General features: G+C 32.8%; 1 protein-coding gene across 1 annotated transcript; it reads right to left on the reverse strand.

Annotated features, from left to right (window-relative positions):
- Window positions 1-5,211: 5,211 nt before the first annotated feature.
- On the reverse strand, window positions 5,212-19,020 carry LOC110997586 (serine/threonine-protein kinase OSR1-like). Its single transcript, XM_022265821.2, has 11 exons — window positions 18,810-19,020; window positions 18,035-18,159; window positions 16,754-16,847; window positions 15,635-15,779; window positions 13,031-13,196; window positions 10,789-10,936; window positions 10,039-10,232; window positions 9,104-9,259; window positions 8,074-8,141; window positions 6,588-6,771; window positions 5,212-5,363 (listed from the first exon to the last, which is right to left on the reverse strand). The coding sequence occupies exons 1-11, from the start codon at window positions 18,949-18,951 to the stop codon at window positions 5,280-5,282; spliced, it is 1,506 nt and encodes a 501-aa protein (XP_022121513.2). The 5' UTR covers window positions 18,952-19,020; the 3' UTR covers window positions 5,212-5,279.
- Window positions 19,021-20,369: the final 1,349 nt, after the last annotated feature.

Here is a 20,369-nt window from a genome sequence, read left to right on the forward strand (position 1 = left end):
GTTTGGCTAGGACGCACCGTTCCCGAGATATGTACGCTTTCCTCCAGGATTCTTCCCGTCCCCGTAGCTCTTCTCCGGTTGGTCGACTCTTCAAGTTCGAAGCGTCGCTGAGTTTGGCTCGATGAGGGCTATCCAACGACGTATCGCACTCACTGCGGAAAATCGGATTTCACCGACCACGTGCCACGTTGTTTTGGGAAAACTTTTTATAACTTTTCTATTTCTGGGTCGAAAAATCCTTGCGACCCCTCAAAAGTTTCGGCGTTGCGAGTTCTATCTAATAGATATTTTTAATGTGAGGGTCGTCGCTTTTATTTTTGAATTATTTTTCTTTTTGTGGTTCTTTAAAGAGGTTATTTGTATTTATTACCTTTTAAAGAAAAATCTCTGAACCGATCTTCATGCTGGAGGTATCATAGAACTCGGCTCGTTGACGGCTATCGAGAGAGATATTACACTTAAGCCAGAGGCCCGTATTTCTTCGACCACGTGCCACGTGCTTTTTTATTTTTATCTGGTTTTCCCCCTATTCCCGAAATTTTTTGAAATCAGCACATCTTAGGTGCAAACATAACAGCCGTTCCAAAACAGTGCACAATACACTCTCACTAATTAATTATCAAACTTAAATTCGCGTGTTATTTTACGATCGTTTTATTGCGCGGTGTAACACTACCTCACTCTTCGACTGCTCACAGCAGAGTTTCTCAAATGCGTTGCTGGTCTTAACATCTGGTACCTGCTCCTCGTTTGCCCCCTGCATTAAGCAATTTGTATGAGTTTTATTTGCACTAATAATCTGAAATGATTTTTCGAATTATATCAAATAGTCTATTAAATTGATTTAGGCTCTACGAATATGGGCAAGTAAATAATATGGTATTGACCTTGATATATGATATCTTATTGGAGTTTGAACTTATGTTCGTCGTAAAATTTTGAAAAACAATACATTTCCTATCTCGTACTATTGGCGATAACGACGTGGCTATTTTTGACCGACTTTAAAACTTGAAGGAAGCTTACAATATTTATCTGTTAACAGAAAATCTTTGTCAATACAGGAAAAAAAAGAAACGCATTTTCGTCTAAACATTTTTTAATGTTTAAGTATAAGATGTTTTTAAAATTATATATACAGTTACAACATAAACATATAGGGAACCTACATGGCACTACAACCTTTGACGTCTGGGCCTAAGACTTCAACTTTTCTATTTCGTGATCATTTTTTTTAATAAGCAACTTTGGACCTGCAACAGGTCAAATATTCAAAAATACATGACGGCTTCCTATTCCCGATGTTTTCCTTCGCCATCGAGCGACTGTTATATTCTCACATAGAAATTCCGGGGATCGAATATACAATCTCAGAGATGAGTCACATGTGGAATTCACTATTCATATGCAGTGTAAACTATATATAACGACATTGAAGGGACTGTGCATTTTATTGCGGTACAGAGATTGTAGATATGTACAGACGAAAAATCAGAATTAGACAGACTAGTGTTTGTAGTGGTGTACATAAAAAGAATCTTATTTCAATGCTTAGCACATAGTCTGTTATTTTTGTCTGACGTAATTTGCTGCACCAGTTAATTTTGTTGTATTTTTTAACTTATTTTCTTCATGTCTTACGATATTGAGGCATCTTAGTGATTCACGTGCAAGCAATCAAGCAAGTCACATCAGTGTTGATTGGATATACATTATATCTACTTATATAGCCTTCCCAATAGCACATAAATAAATATGACTGCTTATACATAACTTATTGTAATGTAAAAAATGTAAAATTCCTACTGTTTGTACGATACTACGTAGTGTGAGAAATAAAAACAATTTGTATCATATGCTTGACGAATAGCGCAAATAAAGTATATTTTTAAATATCACAAAAAATATAAAATATATGTAATCACGAACGTACGAATCAACTTAATACAATAACAAAACTCGATTTCTCGTGCTATTATGTAAAAGCGTTGTTTATCAACGTATAAATAGTGTGAAACGATTGTTTTGAGCTCAGATGTAACTTGTATTTGACCCAGTGAACCAGTGATACTAATCATGCTTAAATTAGTGATAATCTTCACATTTTTTATGAGCCTGGGGGCCAATCCAGCCATGAAAAGAGCCTCATCTCCAGTACAGTGTAAGTAGAAAAATTACACGCCTTGCGAATTAGGTACAATATAAGCGAACGTTTTATTCTTAAATATTCAACGGAATTTATAATAACAATTTGTATAGTCTTAAAATAATAGTATAGATTTTAAAATCATATCAAATAGTCAATTGGATTGATTTAGGTTTTACGATTTAGTGTAAGTGATAATTGAACGTTTGTATTTTCTAGGACTATAAATATTACACAAATCAAATAAGCCTTCAGTTTTGAAAAGTTAAATATGAGGGACTATTAAATCTGCCTCAGTGCTTTGGTGCGTCCTTGGTTTTGGAGAAATAATAATTTAGGGTCAGTAGGCAACAAAATCTAATCGCTTTTGGTGGGATTGGGAGGAAATAGGATAAATGTTATTAATAAATGATGTAACTTCCTATATATCCAAGGTTTGTAAATAGAATGCCAACTATTCCTGCCTACATTTCTAAACACTATAGATGTTTGGGTTAGTTCGGTTATCACAATGTTTTTTGATTAGATAGCCAACCACTCAGACGCTTGCTATAAACGAAGCCTTCTTCGCAACAGCGCATCGAAATTCACGCAAACGCTCTAGAAGGCTTTTACATATTTGCTTTTTTATCAACTAGTATTAATAAGTATGGTTTTTCATGAAATATGACCGAGTCAAGGCTCTACATTTTGTTCAATCAGGCTTTCTTAGTTTTATAAGCGTGATGATTTCCTGAATTGTCGGAGTCACGCCCCGAGAGTATAGCAAGACGTCGGCACTGCCTTCAACTGTTATATTGCATTAGCACAGTTATTAACATTTAATTATTTCCCTTATATTCCAATGGTTGTACTTGACTGGTTAGTATAGAGTAAAAATAAAATCCTCTATTTTTCAAAGCACCGCCATTATCCAGGAACTGTTAAAAGGCAATCAAAATATACCGTGTAGTTTATGAATTGAGGAAAATTATATTAATTTAAATTAAACTGTAAATCTAGTAATAAATATTAATTATCTATTAATAAACATTATAGAATTCTAATGTCATGGTGATATTACGTATCTAGCCTGACCTAAATGCGATGGCCTTCATTAAACTTAAATACGAAATTTTTGCTACTATCAATATCTTGAAAATACTATTTGCTTAGCCATTTCCTTCGTTTATTTCACTCCACCATTAAAATATTAATAGAAACTTTGTGAAATTCTTAGCATTCTCTTAAGCGTTGAATGAGCGGTACCTCATTAACAATGATGTGTGTCATCAATAAAACATTTAGTTAGAAATAAAGAAAATGTTAATAGACATTTTTCGTTGTACCCTCAACATTTTAAATGAAAATTAACTATTGTAATTACTAAAATACTGTAATTGTCATCTCGCTTAAATTAAATTTTATCATCTATTACCACGTATGACAAACAAAACTCTTAGCTAAAAGAACTAAATCTTTCGATTTAACAAACCTAGTGTAGTGAATATAAGTGCAAGTGCGGTATTTCGGAGACACCAAACACCAACATAGTGTCAAAACACTGTAGAACACTAAGACTATAAACGCACATTACCTTAGTTTAAGATATTCATTAGTATTGTAGAAAATGAATTTAATATAATATTACTTATAAGGCATAAGTGTTGTAATAGGCTAGATTGTAAATCATGTAAAGTTTGTGCTGCTTTTTTGTGAATATCATGTAGAAAAAAAGAGTAAGAAATTTGTGAATTTATTAGTTATACTTCTTTTGGTGCGTTAGGTAAAAAAATTATAAATGTAAATTGTTACGCACACACCGTCACAAAAAACTGACACCCTGTCGTATAGTCAACATTTGCGTGTTTTTGAAGTTATACTTCGTTTTGCGCACGTTAGGGAAAAATAATGAGAGTCAATTTTTTATATTATTAGTGCCGTTTTTAAGATCTTGTTACGCCAAAGAAGTACAACTTCTAACGCTTTACATAACTACACACACGTTATTTTTTATATTATTTAAGACTAGTGTATGTAGCCTAAGTTAATTGTACATTTTTATCTCGATAAAGGCCCTTGAAAAACAATTCATATAATCAGTTCATATGTCAAGGCCTACGATACATCGAAGCAGTAAACAATTTTATTTTAATCAGAATATTTATTAAATAAATTGTTTTTTTTTTTCGATAGTGATCGAATTAGAAGAGGCATGCGTACGGCAAGGTGGCGTCTGTTTACCAATTCAGGACTGTGATCCGAAGGACTTAAGTCAACTGCGGGGCGTCCTTTGTCCTGCCCAGAAACATTTAGGCGTTGAATGTTGTTATACGGTATGTTATATATGTTTCGTATTTTAATTGAGGAACAAAGAAAAATATTTATTTAATTCACACAAATAAACAGAAATTACCTTATGTAACTCAATAAATAATTTGACAGATAACAAATGACAATCGCCGCCAAGTTACAGAGTATTCTACATATTTATAAACGATACTGGTTTATTAAAAATTTTGCATCTCTGTCATTGATTGTCTATATTTCTTAGATATAATGTTATAACCATTGCCATATATGTCTCCGATAAATGTTATGCCAGGGGTGTATTAAGATCTATATAAAGTCCAGTACTTGAACTAAAATGTTTTGGACAGAGTTAAAACCAATTATCTTTTGTTACAGTAGCAGTAGGCGCCGTTGCTGAGTTTTACTAAGACATAAGTTAGTTTAATTTATTATGTTAAAAGTTAATTAGTCGTAAATCTTATTTAATAAATATATGTAAGTATTCAATGTAGTTTTATTTGACGTCATGATTTTCATGAAATTAATTTATCCTTCCTAATCCCAGTAACGTAGGGTACAGACATAATTATTTTGCAAGTACCAGCCGTCTGAATTGCCTTAGTACGGTAATTAATATGTTTTCTTTACTGTTGATTCAATATAAATGATTGGTACCACTGAATGGAAGTTATACACATAATATTAATAAGTTAAAAGGCTGATGTTTCATTTGGACGAGCAAATTATATATAGAGAATAATGTCTATCTTGATTCAATAAAAAAAAAATATTATTAAAATTATTTATTCTATTGATAGCAATATATTTTTTTATAAAAAAATATAAACTTACAAAAGAAAAGTCACTCACACTCTACGGATATTATACATATTTGTGCATATCCTATCAGTTTTTCTTTGTCCATTTGATTAGTGGGAGTGGAAATCTGTAAACAAAAACGTAAATATAATTTAATTTAATAACAATTTATATTATATATTTATATCTGACAACGTATTTTACTAATGGATTATCATCTGGTTGGATCAACGTTAATTTTAAGAGGTGTTTTTCTTAACAATAACTAATGTAATGTAAAACCTATTTACATTTTACATGTAATTAATTTTAAGAGTATGGAATTAAAAGTGGCTTATTTATTTTGTGTGTTATTATAATGATATTGTTTTTTTTTTTATCACTACATTTTCCTATCTTAACAGTAATTACTAATACGATAGAATTCCAAAATCCCACACCAACTATTCTAGATAAAATCATTAAAAAATTAAACTTATATTCCTAAATCTATCTATCTATAACTAACAATATAGCTAGCAACTCTTGTGAACTCAGCCAGTGTAAAACAAATTGGTCCACCTCAATAGCAACTCTGTTCACTATCCGTATTGCCCGCGTGAGTGGCGCTTTGCTAATCAAGTTGGAATGTGCGCGCGGTACATCCAAAAGTTTAGACGTAAGTCTCAGGTTTCTATTTGATACCCGTAGACCCAGCCTCTCCATTATATCCGGATTATGCATTATGGATTATGGTTGTCTACCATTCGTGTCAGAGCGAAGACTATATTATTAATAATATACATATGTTTGTGTGTTTATAATTTATATGTACTTGCAAAGTGACAGACAGAGTAAGATGAAGTGGTGACTGACTGGTTGGATTTATATATCTCGGCTATGTATAATTAATTACATCTGTCTTGTTTCACCTTGAGATCGCGTAGTTGTCCACACAGTAATGTGGGTAATCGGAAGACGGTTTTCTTATATATTTAGTATTTATTTGGTTACAATAATTATCTGCTTTAACATGTTATAAGCATGATGTAATGGTTGCAGATGCAACATTTTGTAAAAAATTAGATTTAGAATGACGAACAGTTTATTGCCAGTTCTTATCGTTTACGCTCTTCTTTAAGAACTGGCAGCAAGGGAACGTTCAAGTATAATGATTTACTGTTTTTACACATATTACCCACACATTGTCTATGCTTGATAACATTTCGCATTTTAGAGGATTCCTACAAAAATGAGTACGTAGTAGTAGTTCATAAAAAAATACCAATATGGATATATAATTATATTTTCATTTGTCCAACCCATAGTTTTTATACAAAATGTGTGAAGCAGAAATGTAAATAGAACTCACCAAATTGAAGGTGATTGATTCAGACTCCGGAAGAAGAAGCAATTGTGCCAAGTTCTTTGCTATAGGAGCCCAATCTATTGGACTCAGTAGATCAGCTTCCACCAACTCAGTCGCTATACCACGGCTTGTGTCCTTTCCAGTTATGAATGCGAATTTTATTTCGTTAAGTTCCAGTCTATCATTTCTGCAATTTTATCATAAGATATTTACTACCCGATGTGCGCCTGCATATTGTACCCTTTACCATGTTTTCAAACCTTCTTTATATTTTGAATTTAATAAAGTTTGGTAACGTAAATTTCTTAACGACTTTCCTTGTTCGAAAAAGTATATATATAACGGAAAAATGGAACATTAATCGTAAGCTTAAACTACCTGCGTTTAGGTAAAAAAAAAAATACTAATATTTTTCTAGTAAAATATTTGATGATTGTGATGAATATGTAAAAAAATGGGTCCAAACAATAAACAATGATTTAAATCTCATAAAAAATATGAAACTAAATACGACTAAAAACTAATATAATTATATAGTAACGAAGAAAATTTAAAAAATAATAAGATAATTTTATTATGAAAGCAGTGGTGGCCTAGTGGCTTAAGCCAACTCTTAAGAGTAAGGTTAACCTTGGGGTCGTACATTCGTATCACGGCGTTGCATCAATGGAATAATCTTTCTATAAGCGAAGTTATAAGTTGCTTCTACGATGACCAACTACACTCATTTACTGAGTGTTGTACTCTTTTTTTCGCAAAAAAAAAATTAAAAAATCAAAATAACTTTATTCATATAGGTAAACAAGTACACTTAGGAACATCAAAAAAATTAAATTAATTGTAAATTTACATTTACTACCAGTTCGCAAATCAAGGGGCTTACTTCTTAGAGGGGGCAAGAATAACTGGCAAGTAACTTTCCGGCACTCTTTTCAATCACCAAGTTTTTAATACAAATTGTTTGAACTGGAGCAAATGAATCCCCAGGATGAGGATTTATTGATTTATTTACTTTTAAACCGTACTTTTTTCAAATCCTGTACTCTGAAAGTACTTATTTGTATTTCTAAAAGTTTTATTTAAAAAACCCTCACGATGTTAAGGTACTAATGCTGCTGTTAATCATCATCTATCATCACTAGAAAATTATTATTGGAGCAGTGAGAAGTCGCAACTTCCTGCAAAGACATTAAATATCGTCTTAACATTTTTAAATTAATATGCAATAAGTTGTTCGGATGTGGCTACATTACTAGACGAACATTCTAAACTAAAAAAAACACCTCCGAAGGAAACTATGCTTTTTATGTACTCTTTTTTTCGCCTATGAAATACTTGCAAAGTGGTCACCTTTCTATAAAATAAAAATTATCAAAGAAACGGATGCAGTTCGAGACCAATACTCATATAGGGCTGTGGCGCAACTTGATTGCTATTATTAATATAAAAGCTATTGTAACTAGTCCTTAGTAGTAGTCAAAAGTAATACCTCAATCTTAAAACAAGGTTATATATCTTTCGGGAACTTGATGTTGCATTTTGTTCTTCCTCTGCTTCCTGGAAATATTTAAAAAAATAACATTTATAAAGAACAAATTTAAAACATGAAAATATTCTAGCAATTACTTATTGACGTTTTTAATATATACAAATTTTATTTATTCTCCTACATTTATAAATTTGTCGAGGCTATTAAACTTGACTCCACGGGCATATATATACATGAATTAATGTGATTAAACGTGTGTCTTAAATTCTAAAAAATATTAATAAATTTAACCTGGATGTTGGATTGGTATAAAAACTGATCGAACAAAAAGTTTTGCTTACGCTACTTATGTTTACTTATGCCTTGATGAGTATTATTGATGAGAAAAGAGGAAAGGCCTTATAGTATTTAAGGACTTTAATATTGATTTATTTATCATATGCCGCAGTAAATTACATATAGACGAAATGGACATGCCATTTTTAATCGAGCGAAATATCATCAACCAGAATAATAATAGACCACGTATCGACCAACATAAAGTAACACAGATGTTTTTACATCTGCAATGTCGGATCACAAGTTATATTTAGAGTTTAAACGAAGCAGCAGGTTCATTGTAAAGCTATCAAATATGAAAACCTTTTGAAGGTTGAGCACGATGTTTCAAAATGACGGACACATATTCAAAAAATCAAAATTATAAATGCACCTAAAATTAAATTAGGTAAGTTAAAACATAATACACGAACGAAATACTTAATATAAAAAATATTACCCCAACCAAAAATGTAGAAATAATGTATCATTTAAATTTTCGAGTGACGGGAAATATGTATGAAGACGGTGAATTATTTCTATTAATAGAATATTGAGACTTCGAGCAATGATAGTTTTGGTGATTGAAGGGAATAATTCATAGCTCAAAACCTATCGGAGATCAGCCCAATCCAGGAGATGCCCAATCAACTGCCGCTTTGGAGGTTTCATGATTTACACGTTCGACAATTTTTTTATGAATATTACTTACATCCTCATCGCTACTGCTGGAATCGTTCTGTATCTCATTCATAGGTTTATTAACATCATCATCAGAATCATCATCATCAGAATCATTCCACACCCATTGACCAGTCGCTGTACGATGCAAACCGCTTGAAGAACCTGAATGTCGCTGAGCCTGAAACTATTAAACAATAGATCTAATTATAAAGAAAAGTTTAGCAATAATTACTATATCTTAATAGCAGATTATCAATAAATTGTAATATATTTATTCAATATATATAATAATAACATAAATTATTAGGGATGCAATCGATAAATCATCTCTTCCTTTGTTCAATAAACGATCTCCTCCAGGCAAACCTAGTGAGGAAAAACTAAAAAAAAGTATAAGCAAGCTAAATCTTAATTAAAATAAATAATAAACTAAAATATATAGTAGATAATTAATAAATTCTTTCGTGGCTTGGAATAAAAATCTCAGTGTGTTCTTATATACTACGGATCTAAAGTAGAAACTCTAATTTTAAAAGAGATTCATTGGAAGTCATTTTAAATACAAATACTTTTTGCGTTAGTGCAGAAGCAATAGCCGAAAATAGATAAATAATATATATTATATTAACAATCAAGAATACAGTATTTACAATTTTCATAACCTGCAAAGTAATAATAAAAAAATAGTAATTCTAATTTCAAATAATGAAAACAATGGTTTTCGATTTCAGAGAGAATTTGAGCAATGGCCTACTCCTGGGCCTAGTTGTAGGTTCGATTCCCGGGTGTGCCCCTTGACTTACCAAAAAGTCGTCAGTGTGTGAAAGGCACAGAAGAACCATAGATAAACAAATGATCATGAAACAGATTCAGAAATCTGAGGCCCAAACCAAAAAGGATGTAGGACGTAGCGGCACTGATCTATTTGTTAGATTTCAGCAGTGCTATATTGAGTTTATGTACCTTCAATTCCATACTAAGCCCAATTTCTACCAATTTTTGACTTAGATATTTTTTGTCTTGGGCTTTCTTGAAGAATGGATGTTTTAATAGTTCCGTAGCAGTTGGGCGTTTCTCTGAATTCTTTTGCAAACATTCGTTTATCATTTTTCTGAATGTTTTACCATAGGTCTTGTATTGCGTTTCGTCATCAGCACCTGAAAAAGAAAATAATTTTACAGAAATTATACATAAAATATGATTAAATTTTTTAAATGTATCATTGGGGACATTGATTAAGTTTAATTAATACGCAGCATAAATATACAAAAGCCCAATAACTTAAGTCGTATAACTGTACGCAACACCAGTAATTTTACAATTTCTTTCTGCTCATACGATACTTCTTGAGTATTAAACAAAGGAGTGAGAGAGGGTTTGCGCATCGTATCGCAGCGCGAGACACAAACTTCAATTGATTTATCAAGTGATTGACACGTCACTCTAGCCCCCACTCCCCCAGTGATATCTAAAAATCACTTCAGCTTAAGCAAAGATATTTGTTCAATTTGTTTGCCGGTATCTCTATTATATGTCATGCGCTCTACGACGTTTCACCATCATTGCCTATCAGAGGTCATCCCGTTGCACTAATTTAGTGGATCTCCTACGGCAGTCAGTCTCTGTCATTAATGTCGGCGGCATATCACTTAAGATCAGGTGAACCTCCTTCCAGTTTCCCCCTGTCCTATTAAAAAAAGTACGTGTACTTACATGTATCCAAATCTGGGGCATCATTTTGCAAGGTAAGCATAAGAACTTTCATCGGTGGGTATTTACAGTACGGCGCAGCGCCAGTTGCCAGTTCGATCGCCGTTATGCCAAACGACCATATATCCGCTTTGAAGTCGTAACCCTTGTCCTGAAAGATGAATTATGAGTGTGGTGAATAGAAAAATTCAATATCTAACACCTTTATGTATGCAGAGAACGAAGAAAATCAATGCCACTTTTTCCTTGTGTATTAATCCTATTGAGTTACGTTATCTTTTGGCTTATAAGTTCACCCAAAAAGAACGCCACTTTGCAACAGAAAAGAAAATTCTTAAGTTGTTTATTACTAGTCCCGGCAAACGTCTTGTAAAGATTTCTGTACAAATATCGCTAAGGAAATGGTGGTTGGAGGTAAATTGGTAAAAATAAGGGGTATTTATGTATTTTTAAGGTCAAATAAATGATTAAAGACGTTTAGTCGTTCAAGGCGCGATTAATAGACGAAGACCTACTCGCGTATACTTGCAGAATATACGCCAATTTCAAAGCCATTAGGAGTTCGGTTACCAACACTGTGAATCGAGAATATTTAATATATAGAAAATATTACAAACCGGACTGTCGTATACATGTTTAAATGAATTAATATTTCTATTTAGTTTATCTGAAGCACTCAACAAAGAAAAAGCTCTCTACGTATCTACTCATAGTCGCAAAGACTGATTGTATGATTAATAAAAAATAAAAAAAGTTTATCTGAAGGAAAATCATTATAAATAAAAAGCCTCTTAGGGATTTTCAAAGGTTTTCTGGATACCGCTCACTCAGCTCTGGACATTTTAAATTCTGCCATTTTATTCCCAAATTAACTTATGTACTTCCCTGCCCTTCCTTGCCCTCTATGGAATCATTCAGATTTTGTGCCCATATGTACTCCCCATAAGTGTCCCTGTGGTTTTGAAGTAGCCTTAGCCGCCATGGCCTACACTGCCAAAAGAGTGCAGGTCACTTTTACCGCCATGCCGCTCTCTTGCCTCCGTCAACTTACTACTTCGATGTACAGGTTTGAAGTTTTACCGTATTTCCCGCCATGTTGAAGTGTTGAATCCAATTGAGAATTTTTTGTTTTTCCATATTTACCAACATCACTCCCGTTCTCAATCATTACTCTCTCACAATTGCGCGTATCAGTTAAACTTTTTCATTAATACACAGTGATTTACTTTTACTGTTTGCCATGTTTACAGTTTGAAAATTGGTGAGTGACTCAAAATATGATAACGTATAGATAATCCATGACTCCATATACTCCTACTTTAGTCATTATTACTCTTAAAATGTTCGTTTAATTTAATTAATTCGCATGATTATTTGTTCGTTGTGAGCCTGCTCACAACACCTGAATAATCGCGATTCGCCTGTGCTATGATATGTTAAGGTCTATATATATCATTAATTTCATTTACTTAAAAAAATATAGTAAATATATGATAAATGAATCATGTGTAATAAACAATTTCAAAAGCATATACGTGACGTTAGTAAGATTTTTTATGATACGCAAACAGAATCTTATCGCCTATAACGCAACATTAAAGTGCAGAATAATTAGAAATGCATACAAAATAAATATAGTTACTATTTTTCTTACAAATTACAAAATATAGAACTATGTGACACTTGTAATGTGAGAACGTGTACCATTCAATACAATAAATATGCTGATGTTGTACATAATATGATAGCTGCGTTTTTATTGTAACGATTTCGTAATAAATGCCTAATAACCTTGATTAGCTGACAGAACAAAGTAAAACTTGCATGTACTATATATAACTATGTACATACAAGTTTTATTTTATATCTACAACAGGCTAATCTGATATTGGGTAATATCGCCAGTGGCATTGAGAGAGAACATGGACACTCTCAATGCCAGGGCTGCCGGCCTTTTCTTGAAGGACCCTAAGTTTAAATAGTTCGGAAGTACTTCAGTGGGCAGCTGGTTCCACATAGTGGTGGTGAGCGGCAGAAACTGCCTTAAAAAACGCACAGTCGTGAAACGCCGGCCGCCGAGGTGATAAGTGCCTAAGTTTCTTATAGTTGGCCATACGAGTTTTTGATATTAAGATATCGAGTGAAAATGTCATGAATACGAAATGCTTCGATCCAGCCAATACTCAATCAACATAAACTGAAAACGTAGGATTAAATATTTAAGTTCAGAAATTGAACATTATACCTGTTCCATTACTTCTGGAGCCATCCAGCACGGTGTGCCCACGAACGTGTGTCTTAGCTTCTGCCTTGATAGGTCCTTGTCTGACCCGAGCGAGGCTGATACACCGAAATCCGCAATTTGGACTGATCCATCTTTGCCCAATAGGATATTACCGGCTTTTATATCTCTGAAATCGATATTAATATTTCTTAGTAATAAAAAAAATATTTTCTTTAATATGAAGTTAAAACACTAATTTAACAGTTAAGAATAATAAATATAAACGGATTTATTTAAACTATTAGAATTAATTTGTTTTATACTGGGTATAAATACATTGTAAGAGTAAAAACGACATTTCCACTAGAAGAGGATTTTTCTTTTGGGGGTTAATCACTTATATCGCTTGCCCCGGAGACTCATGCAAACTCGCAAAGCATTAATTACGTCGAATTTAATGTTTTCCCATTATTGACTTCCATGTTGTTTCCGTGATGTACTATATAATTTTTTTCATACTTTATGAATAACATTCAACTATAAAACCTTCGCAAATGTAGCATTACTTTACAAATGCATTAAAAGCTTTTGAATACAATCTTTTAATTCCATTCTCGTAGTACATAAGTTTTACATAACCATTCATTTTACATAGCTTATTTTATGCGCTAGCTTTGTACTAGATTTTTATACAATATTATATTGCATCTAAGAATAAAAACATTTGTTATATGTGGCATAACTTATTTCGCAATGTTAAAATATAACTTAAAATAAAATATAATTTGCTAATAGTTAACGCGGCCGCAGAGCAGGCGGAAATGGCTTAATATGTCTTTCCTCCAACGTAGATTTCGTTCCCTTTAGAGTAGACTGTTAGGCCGTGGGGTTTAAGTGTGCCAATTTAACGTTTGGATTAAATCCATCTGGTAGATAATATTCGTAACACCTGATACTATCCCGCTCAACGAATAAGTATCGCAATACAGCGAGGATACGCTGTCCGCGTTAAAGGTCCACTACTAGAGGGACCAAACTTTTTAAATTTATATTTATCAATAATTCTAACTCATTTAAAACTAGACACATTTTAAGATGTAAATTTAATTGTATAAAAATATTTGCCATATACATTACAGACGTAAATGCAAGATAAAAATCGCAAATAGTAAACAATTAATCCATAACTTCGCAAAGCAGAGTATGATATGTATATGTAAATGCCTTTATTTATAAAACGTTATAGAGTGTTGGTCTATTGGACCTGACGTCCGATGTAGTCGTCCGTTCGAATCACGGTGTTTCAATTGTGTTTTCATTTTGTGTACGCTAATACTCTTGCTCGTACGATGTCGGAAAACGTTGAGAGGAAACCGGTCTCATATAAAAAAATATAAGACAGAAGGCATATCACGTACTTGCCTATGAAAGAAATTGTTGCAGAGGCCTGATGGGTAAAGGACTAGTAGGTTTCTCCATTTGCTTAATCACTCATCGTGTATTAAAATTCGTTCGATACTAATACGCAATAGCTTTGCCACAAACATATAACCCAGTAATCAGTCGCAAACTTGCCAAGTCGTAAGCTGCCACGGCTTTTATATTTCGCATAATTACACGGAAATAACACATTTAAAAATGAACTAGTCCCTTACGCATACACACAAGACATAATATATATTTTAGTCGCAATAGCTAAAATGAAACCAATAAAAAGTTAATTTAAAATAAAATATTTTATGTTAAATCAAAAAGTCGGAATTTCATATTCAGTTCAGTTCTTGTATAATTAACTCCAAAATACAAGATAATATCTAGGTGTCAATTCTCTTGAAAGATATAGAGTTATCTATCCCTTTACTAAAGTCCTTGCATTAAAGTGAATACGTGAATAACCAGTCAACACTAATTTTTTGAACTGCTATTTAAATATACGAGTTATTATGATCAGTTGAAACAAACAAATAATAAAAAAGTGCGTGCGTACAAAGTATACACATGTCAGAAGTGAACCTGCTTTGTAAATTAATTATTACTAATGTAAAATTAATTATTATAAGGTAAAAGCCCCAATAGATGATCATATAACAGATTATGAGTACTCCATGTATTTGTATATCTATATTCACTATTTACACGCTGTATACGTGATAATGAAGATTAATAAATAAAAAATCTGCCTTTACTGCACAAGGCGTTATGCGACAGATCACCTAAAGTTCTAATACGTATATATAACTATTAAACAAATACATCAATCAACAAAACAAACAACTTAATGGACACTTATGAACGTTTAAAAAAATACATTAAATGCTTCTAATTTTACATTTACTGCCAGTTCTCAAATCAAGGGTGTAGAACGGAAGGGAAGAACTGGCAATAAACTCTCCGCCACTCTTTTTAATCGCAAATAAAATTATCAAAGCAAGCTTTATGATGGCCCACTTCTAACTACCCATTTAGCTATTGCATTGCTTAGTATTTATAATTTTTAACGACTCATTTTTATTTAATGTATAAACTCCCGAACTAAATTGCATTTTGTATTTTTTAACTTATCAAACCTACTATAAACAACTCCCGTGTTAAATCAGTGCCTTATTAAAATAACCGGGAACTCACCTATGCATTTTTCCATTGTTATGGAAATACTCCAACCCCTTCAGAACTTCTTTAAGCACAGTTGCTATTGTAACTTCATCGAACACTCCATGTTTGCAGTTCGACAATTTCATTTTATGTTTGATCACATCTCGTAAACTTCCACCTGTAATTTCATACTATGTTGAGAAGGAAACTGCTGCTGTGGCGGGTGTCAAATCGGGAGACCAGATATTTATTTTTATGTGCACTGTTTGCTTGTTTAGTGAAGGTGAACATCGTGAGGAAATTATCGGGACTTAACCCTTAGTATAACTTCCGTATGTCATTTATTTTGAGATTGGCGTACGTAAATCATACTTAGCGCCATGTCACGACTGTAAATATTACTCTAACACCAAATAGGCGATTAGCTGTATATAAAAGAGTTAAAGAAAGAAATTTGATTGGGCACTTGGTATAATAAAGGTACACTTGACTATAATATCTATATTGACGAACATAACATTTTTCTTTATACATTTTCTCGATAAATTTTTCTTGATAATAAAAAATAAAATTATAAAAAGCAAATATTCGCCCTCTTAGCAATAGGCATGTTGAAATAGGAGAATGCCAAGTGCATATGAGAATACAGTAATGTGAGTATTAACTAAACTGCTTACAAAGCAATTTGTCTTAAACATAACAATCAAATCATAATGTAGAATACACTGCTAATATTTAAGTGCTATAGAAAAATATTTCTCTAAAAATAAAAAATGTTTCCAAAACGATTTTGTGCCAAATGTTTGTGGACAAATGTCCATAAATTCTTAAGACATGGAACATACATCTTTTTATTATCTAAAATTTGATTGCTAAGAAATTAATTAAAGAACCTTAAAAGATAGGTAAAAATTACTTGGAAATTGTTGACGAAACAAATTAAGTAGATTTTAAAACATAATGAAAAACTGAAATTACATATAATACATTTTCGAAATCCCCCCTTATCAATCAAATATCGTGGGGCCCACGTCGGAAAACACTGTTCTAAAGACCTTAAGACCATAGGTCAGGACGTAACTCATAGAACTAGGTAATAATATGAAAATTAAAGCCTACATGAATATTGGTTCATACAAATAAAGTTCCTACCTTCGAGAAGTTTCATAACCAGCCATAGTTCTTCCTTTACGACAAAACTTGTATAATAAGTAACCACATTTTCATGATTACAGCTCGAGATGACCTGAAAAAGGCTTGGCATAATGAGAATGAATGTACAGGAATGTTTTTAACCTTGACAAGACCCTTTTCGATTATCTACATTAACGATGGATTGCAGAATGCATGGAGTGCGCGGAATTCGGGAGATAATATAAATTAGTGATTTCTTTTTCAATAAATATATACAATAACGCCCTAACCAAATTTGACCACCTAAAGTTTCAAAGAATCCTATGCCATGTTGGTGTGCGTCGAAGAGAACGTAAAACGAGAGTAGATTTATGTGCACGTACGCATTCAACTATAACCTGCGAACAGTAAATAAGCTACTATAGACTAAAGCTGAAAACTTATTGAAAGGATACGCGGGGTCGCCAGCAATACACAATTCGGTCAATAAAACTTTTATCTCACAAGAGACAGAAAACACTATAGTTTTTATTATAGAACAGGGGGCGAACATGCTCTAGGCTCATCTGGTGTTAAGTGATTAATTAATTTATTTATAGAAACAAACCTACCCAGTGCCGGAATAAGGCAGCGCAGAGCCTATAGGAAATTATCTCAAGTTTAAGATATTAAATAAAACAAATAAATATTTTTTGGATTTAATATCGGCAAATATAGAAATAGTAACTCTTTCAATTACAGTTATTTTAGCAAATCATGATCTATATTCCTCAAAGTGAGATGATTATGAAAAAGTAAAAATCTGCTAGAGACAAGTTCACTCTTGTCAATTTCACCTTAATTGAAAAAAAAATTACAGACGAAACAAAGAAAGATAATCATATGAAATTAATTGGGGAAACTTAACATGCATAACTAACTAGATGCTATCGGCACTAAAAAATAATAGAACATTTGCTAGTTCACTCAACAGAAATGAAAAAGGTTCGTTAACGCATGTATTTCGTTAACTAAATTAATACTCCGAATCATATGTGCCCTTTTCAGAAGGTTAGTCCTAGCTGTGAACACATGAAGTAACGGCGGACGATGTCGCTTTCTGACGTACCAGGTACATTGAAGCTAAGGTACTGAAATACTGAAATGCTGCCGAATTACTCTCCTGTAATACCGCCTATGGACACTCGCAAAGTTAGAGGGCTCGCTCCGGACTTATAAGACTTATTTTTGTATCTATTAGTTACACGTATAATGAATATATGAGCTTTCGGAATAGGCAAATGTTAATCTGATAAATACCTGTATCTCTTTGAGTAATTCGTCTAAAGACATTTTCCATTTATCGAGGCTTATTCTTTTAATAGCACATTTCTGGTTCCGCGGCTTACACAGCGCAGAATGTACGACAGCTGTGGCCCCGACACCTTAAAACATTTTCGTATATATTTTACAAATTACACTCTTATATCTTTTTATTTTAAACAAATTTTTAAGATAAAATACAACAAAGGCGACAAAATTATTAAGAATTAAAAAGAATCAGTTTTGTCTCTATATTTTACTGTTTAGTCTATTCTAATAATATAAAGAGAAATGATTTATGTTATAGTGTATATTGCACAGGTACTATAAAATTAAAGTCTAAATTCAGCATTAAAATGGTAATATATTATATATTTTCTTTCAAAATGTTTATATTAATAGGAAATTATGACATTATTATTTGTATACCAAATACGTACATTTATTTAATATATAAAACTTTGTGTTATCGGGAAAAAATAAGATTCAAAAATCGGTGGCCCAGACCACAACAGGTTGTAGCGCCACCGATTTATTTATTTATTTTATTTCAAATCGCAAGTTCTAATTTCATAAAATACTCCGAAAGTTATGTGGGTTTGAAAGGGACAAACAGTTTCACTCTCCTGCAGTCAGTTGTCCGTCTCTCTCGCTCGCATAGAGTTTCTATTCTCGCCGTAAATATAAAAATAAAACCAATATTTGTTCATTTTCACATTGTTTAAAACGTCTAAGAGCATAAAATAAATTGGTTAATGACAATAATACTTACCAATAGAATCTCCAATTTCGTAATCATCTTCATTATTTGGCCAAGGTGCGCCCTGCGTCACTGTATCATTGCTACTAGTAGCTGACAACGCCGCCATTCTGACTTTTCGTTTCAGTAATATACTTGACACTGACAATGGCATCTCACAGGTTGTGCAGGCAATTTCGTGTTATTCTGAGTTGTCTGTTTATTCAACGCGTGGTGAAGGCTTGCGTTCACCAAAGTAAATGATCGCAAAACGTATTAAATATGTATGCAAGCGCTTTCTGATGTGTCAGCGAATTTTTGCCGACAAAACGACAATTCTGTTTTATTAATATTCGTATCATATTACATTATAATAATAATTTATCTATACTCCTGGCTCGCCCCGGCTGTGTGTGGTAACGAAGAGAATGTTAATATTTATCCGTAACACCTTAATAAGACACACATCTTAATAAGATTAGATAATTCGGAGTCTTCTGATTTCATAATAATTTTATTTTTATTTTATATTTATGGGATGTTATATGACACAGAAACTAAACAGAGGCTGTTTCAGCGCAGAGGAAACAGTCACCCACGTAGTCCTGGAATGCGAGGCTGTGGCTAAACAACGTACAGGAATCCTCGGAACAGTAAGGTCGCTCCGTGAAGCCTGCGAAGTGCCCAGGAAGCTTCTCTGCTTTTGGAAGGAGTTAGGCTGGCTTAGTTAACCAGGGCTTCACGCATAACGGACCTATTGAGAGTCTAATTGCGGAAACGGAGTCCCTACATACATACATGCCACAGAAAAGTTTACGTGTGTGTATTAAGGTTGTTTATATCACAATAGTTTATTTCATTACAAGTGCGGAAAGGCTGTAATTGCAAAGAGTTCCGAAAAATGTCTACCCGAGAGGAGGCGCAGCTGAAGGTGAGGGTTGACAGTCGGAACAAGTTGCAATGACGGTTCCGCACGTGTACTGAACGACTATTTTTAATACAGTTGCGTAAAAAATTAAGTAATTTAATAAAACTATTTGCTTTTTTAATTCGACATACGTACGTCGTTATATGTAGCGACTTTTTTACTTTTCCGGTATAATGTTCTCCGAAGCATTTTGTCCAATTACGCTGAGTTCGGGTGGTGTACAATTCAAATAAAATATCGCAACAAACAACGACTCGCAAAAAAAAAGAATATAAGCATAGATTTTTGTTTTATTCATCACTTCTGGGAAAGGAAACTATACCCATACAAGCAACTGCCAAGTCTTCAGTAGAATTATTTTATTGATTTGAAATGAAATTTGATGAGATGAAATGAAAAGAAACCTAGTATAACTCATTGAATCTGATACTGAAACAAATTAGCAGCTTCTTTTTAAAAATACTTGCATTAATGATAAAAACTTATATGATTTTTATTTAGTAACGGCTTCGTGGTTGTTTTTTTCTTTTTAATAGACATTGTTTTAATAGTTGGGTAAAAGAATGCACGAGTGCGGACAAGGTAAAGAAAAAGCACGAGTGTGTATTATAGCCCACATCCCGAACGCTATACGTCCCAGCAATACGCCACTTTTTAAGCAACTG

This window comes from Pieris rapae, chromosome Z (assembly GCF_905147795.1).
Source record: "Pieris rapae chromosome Z, ilPieRapa1.1, whole genome shotgun sequence".
Classification (NCBI taxonomy): Eukaryota; Metazoa; Arthropoda; class Insecta; order Lepidoptera; family Pieridae; genus Pieris; species Pieris rapae.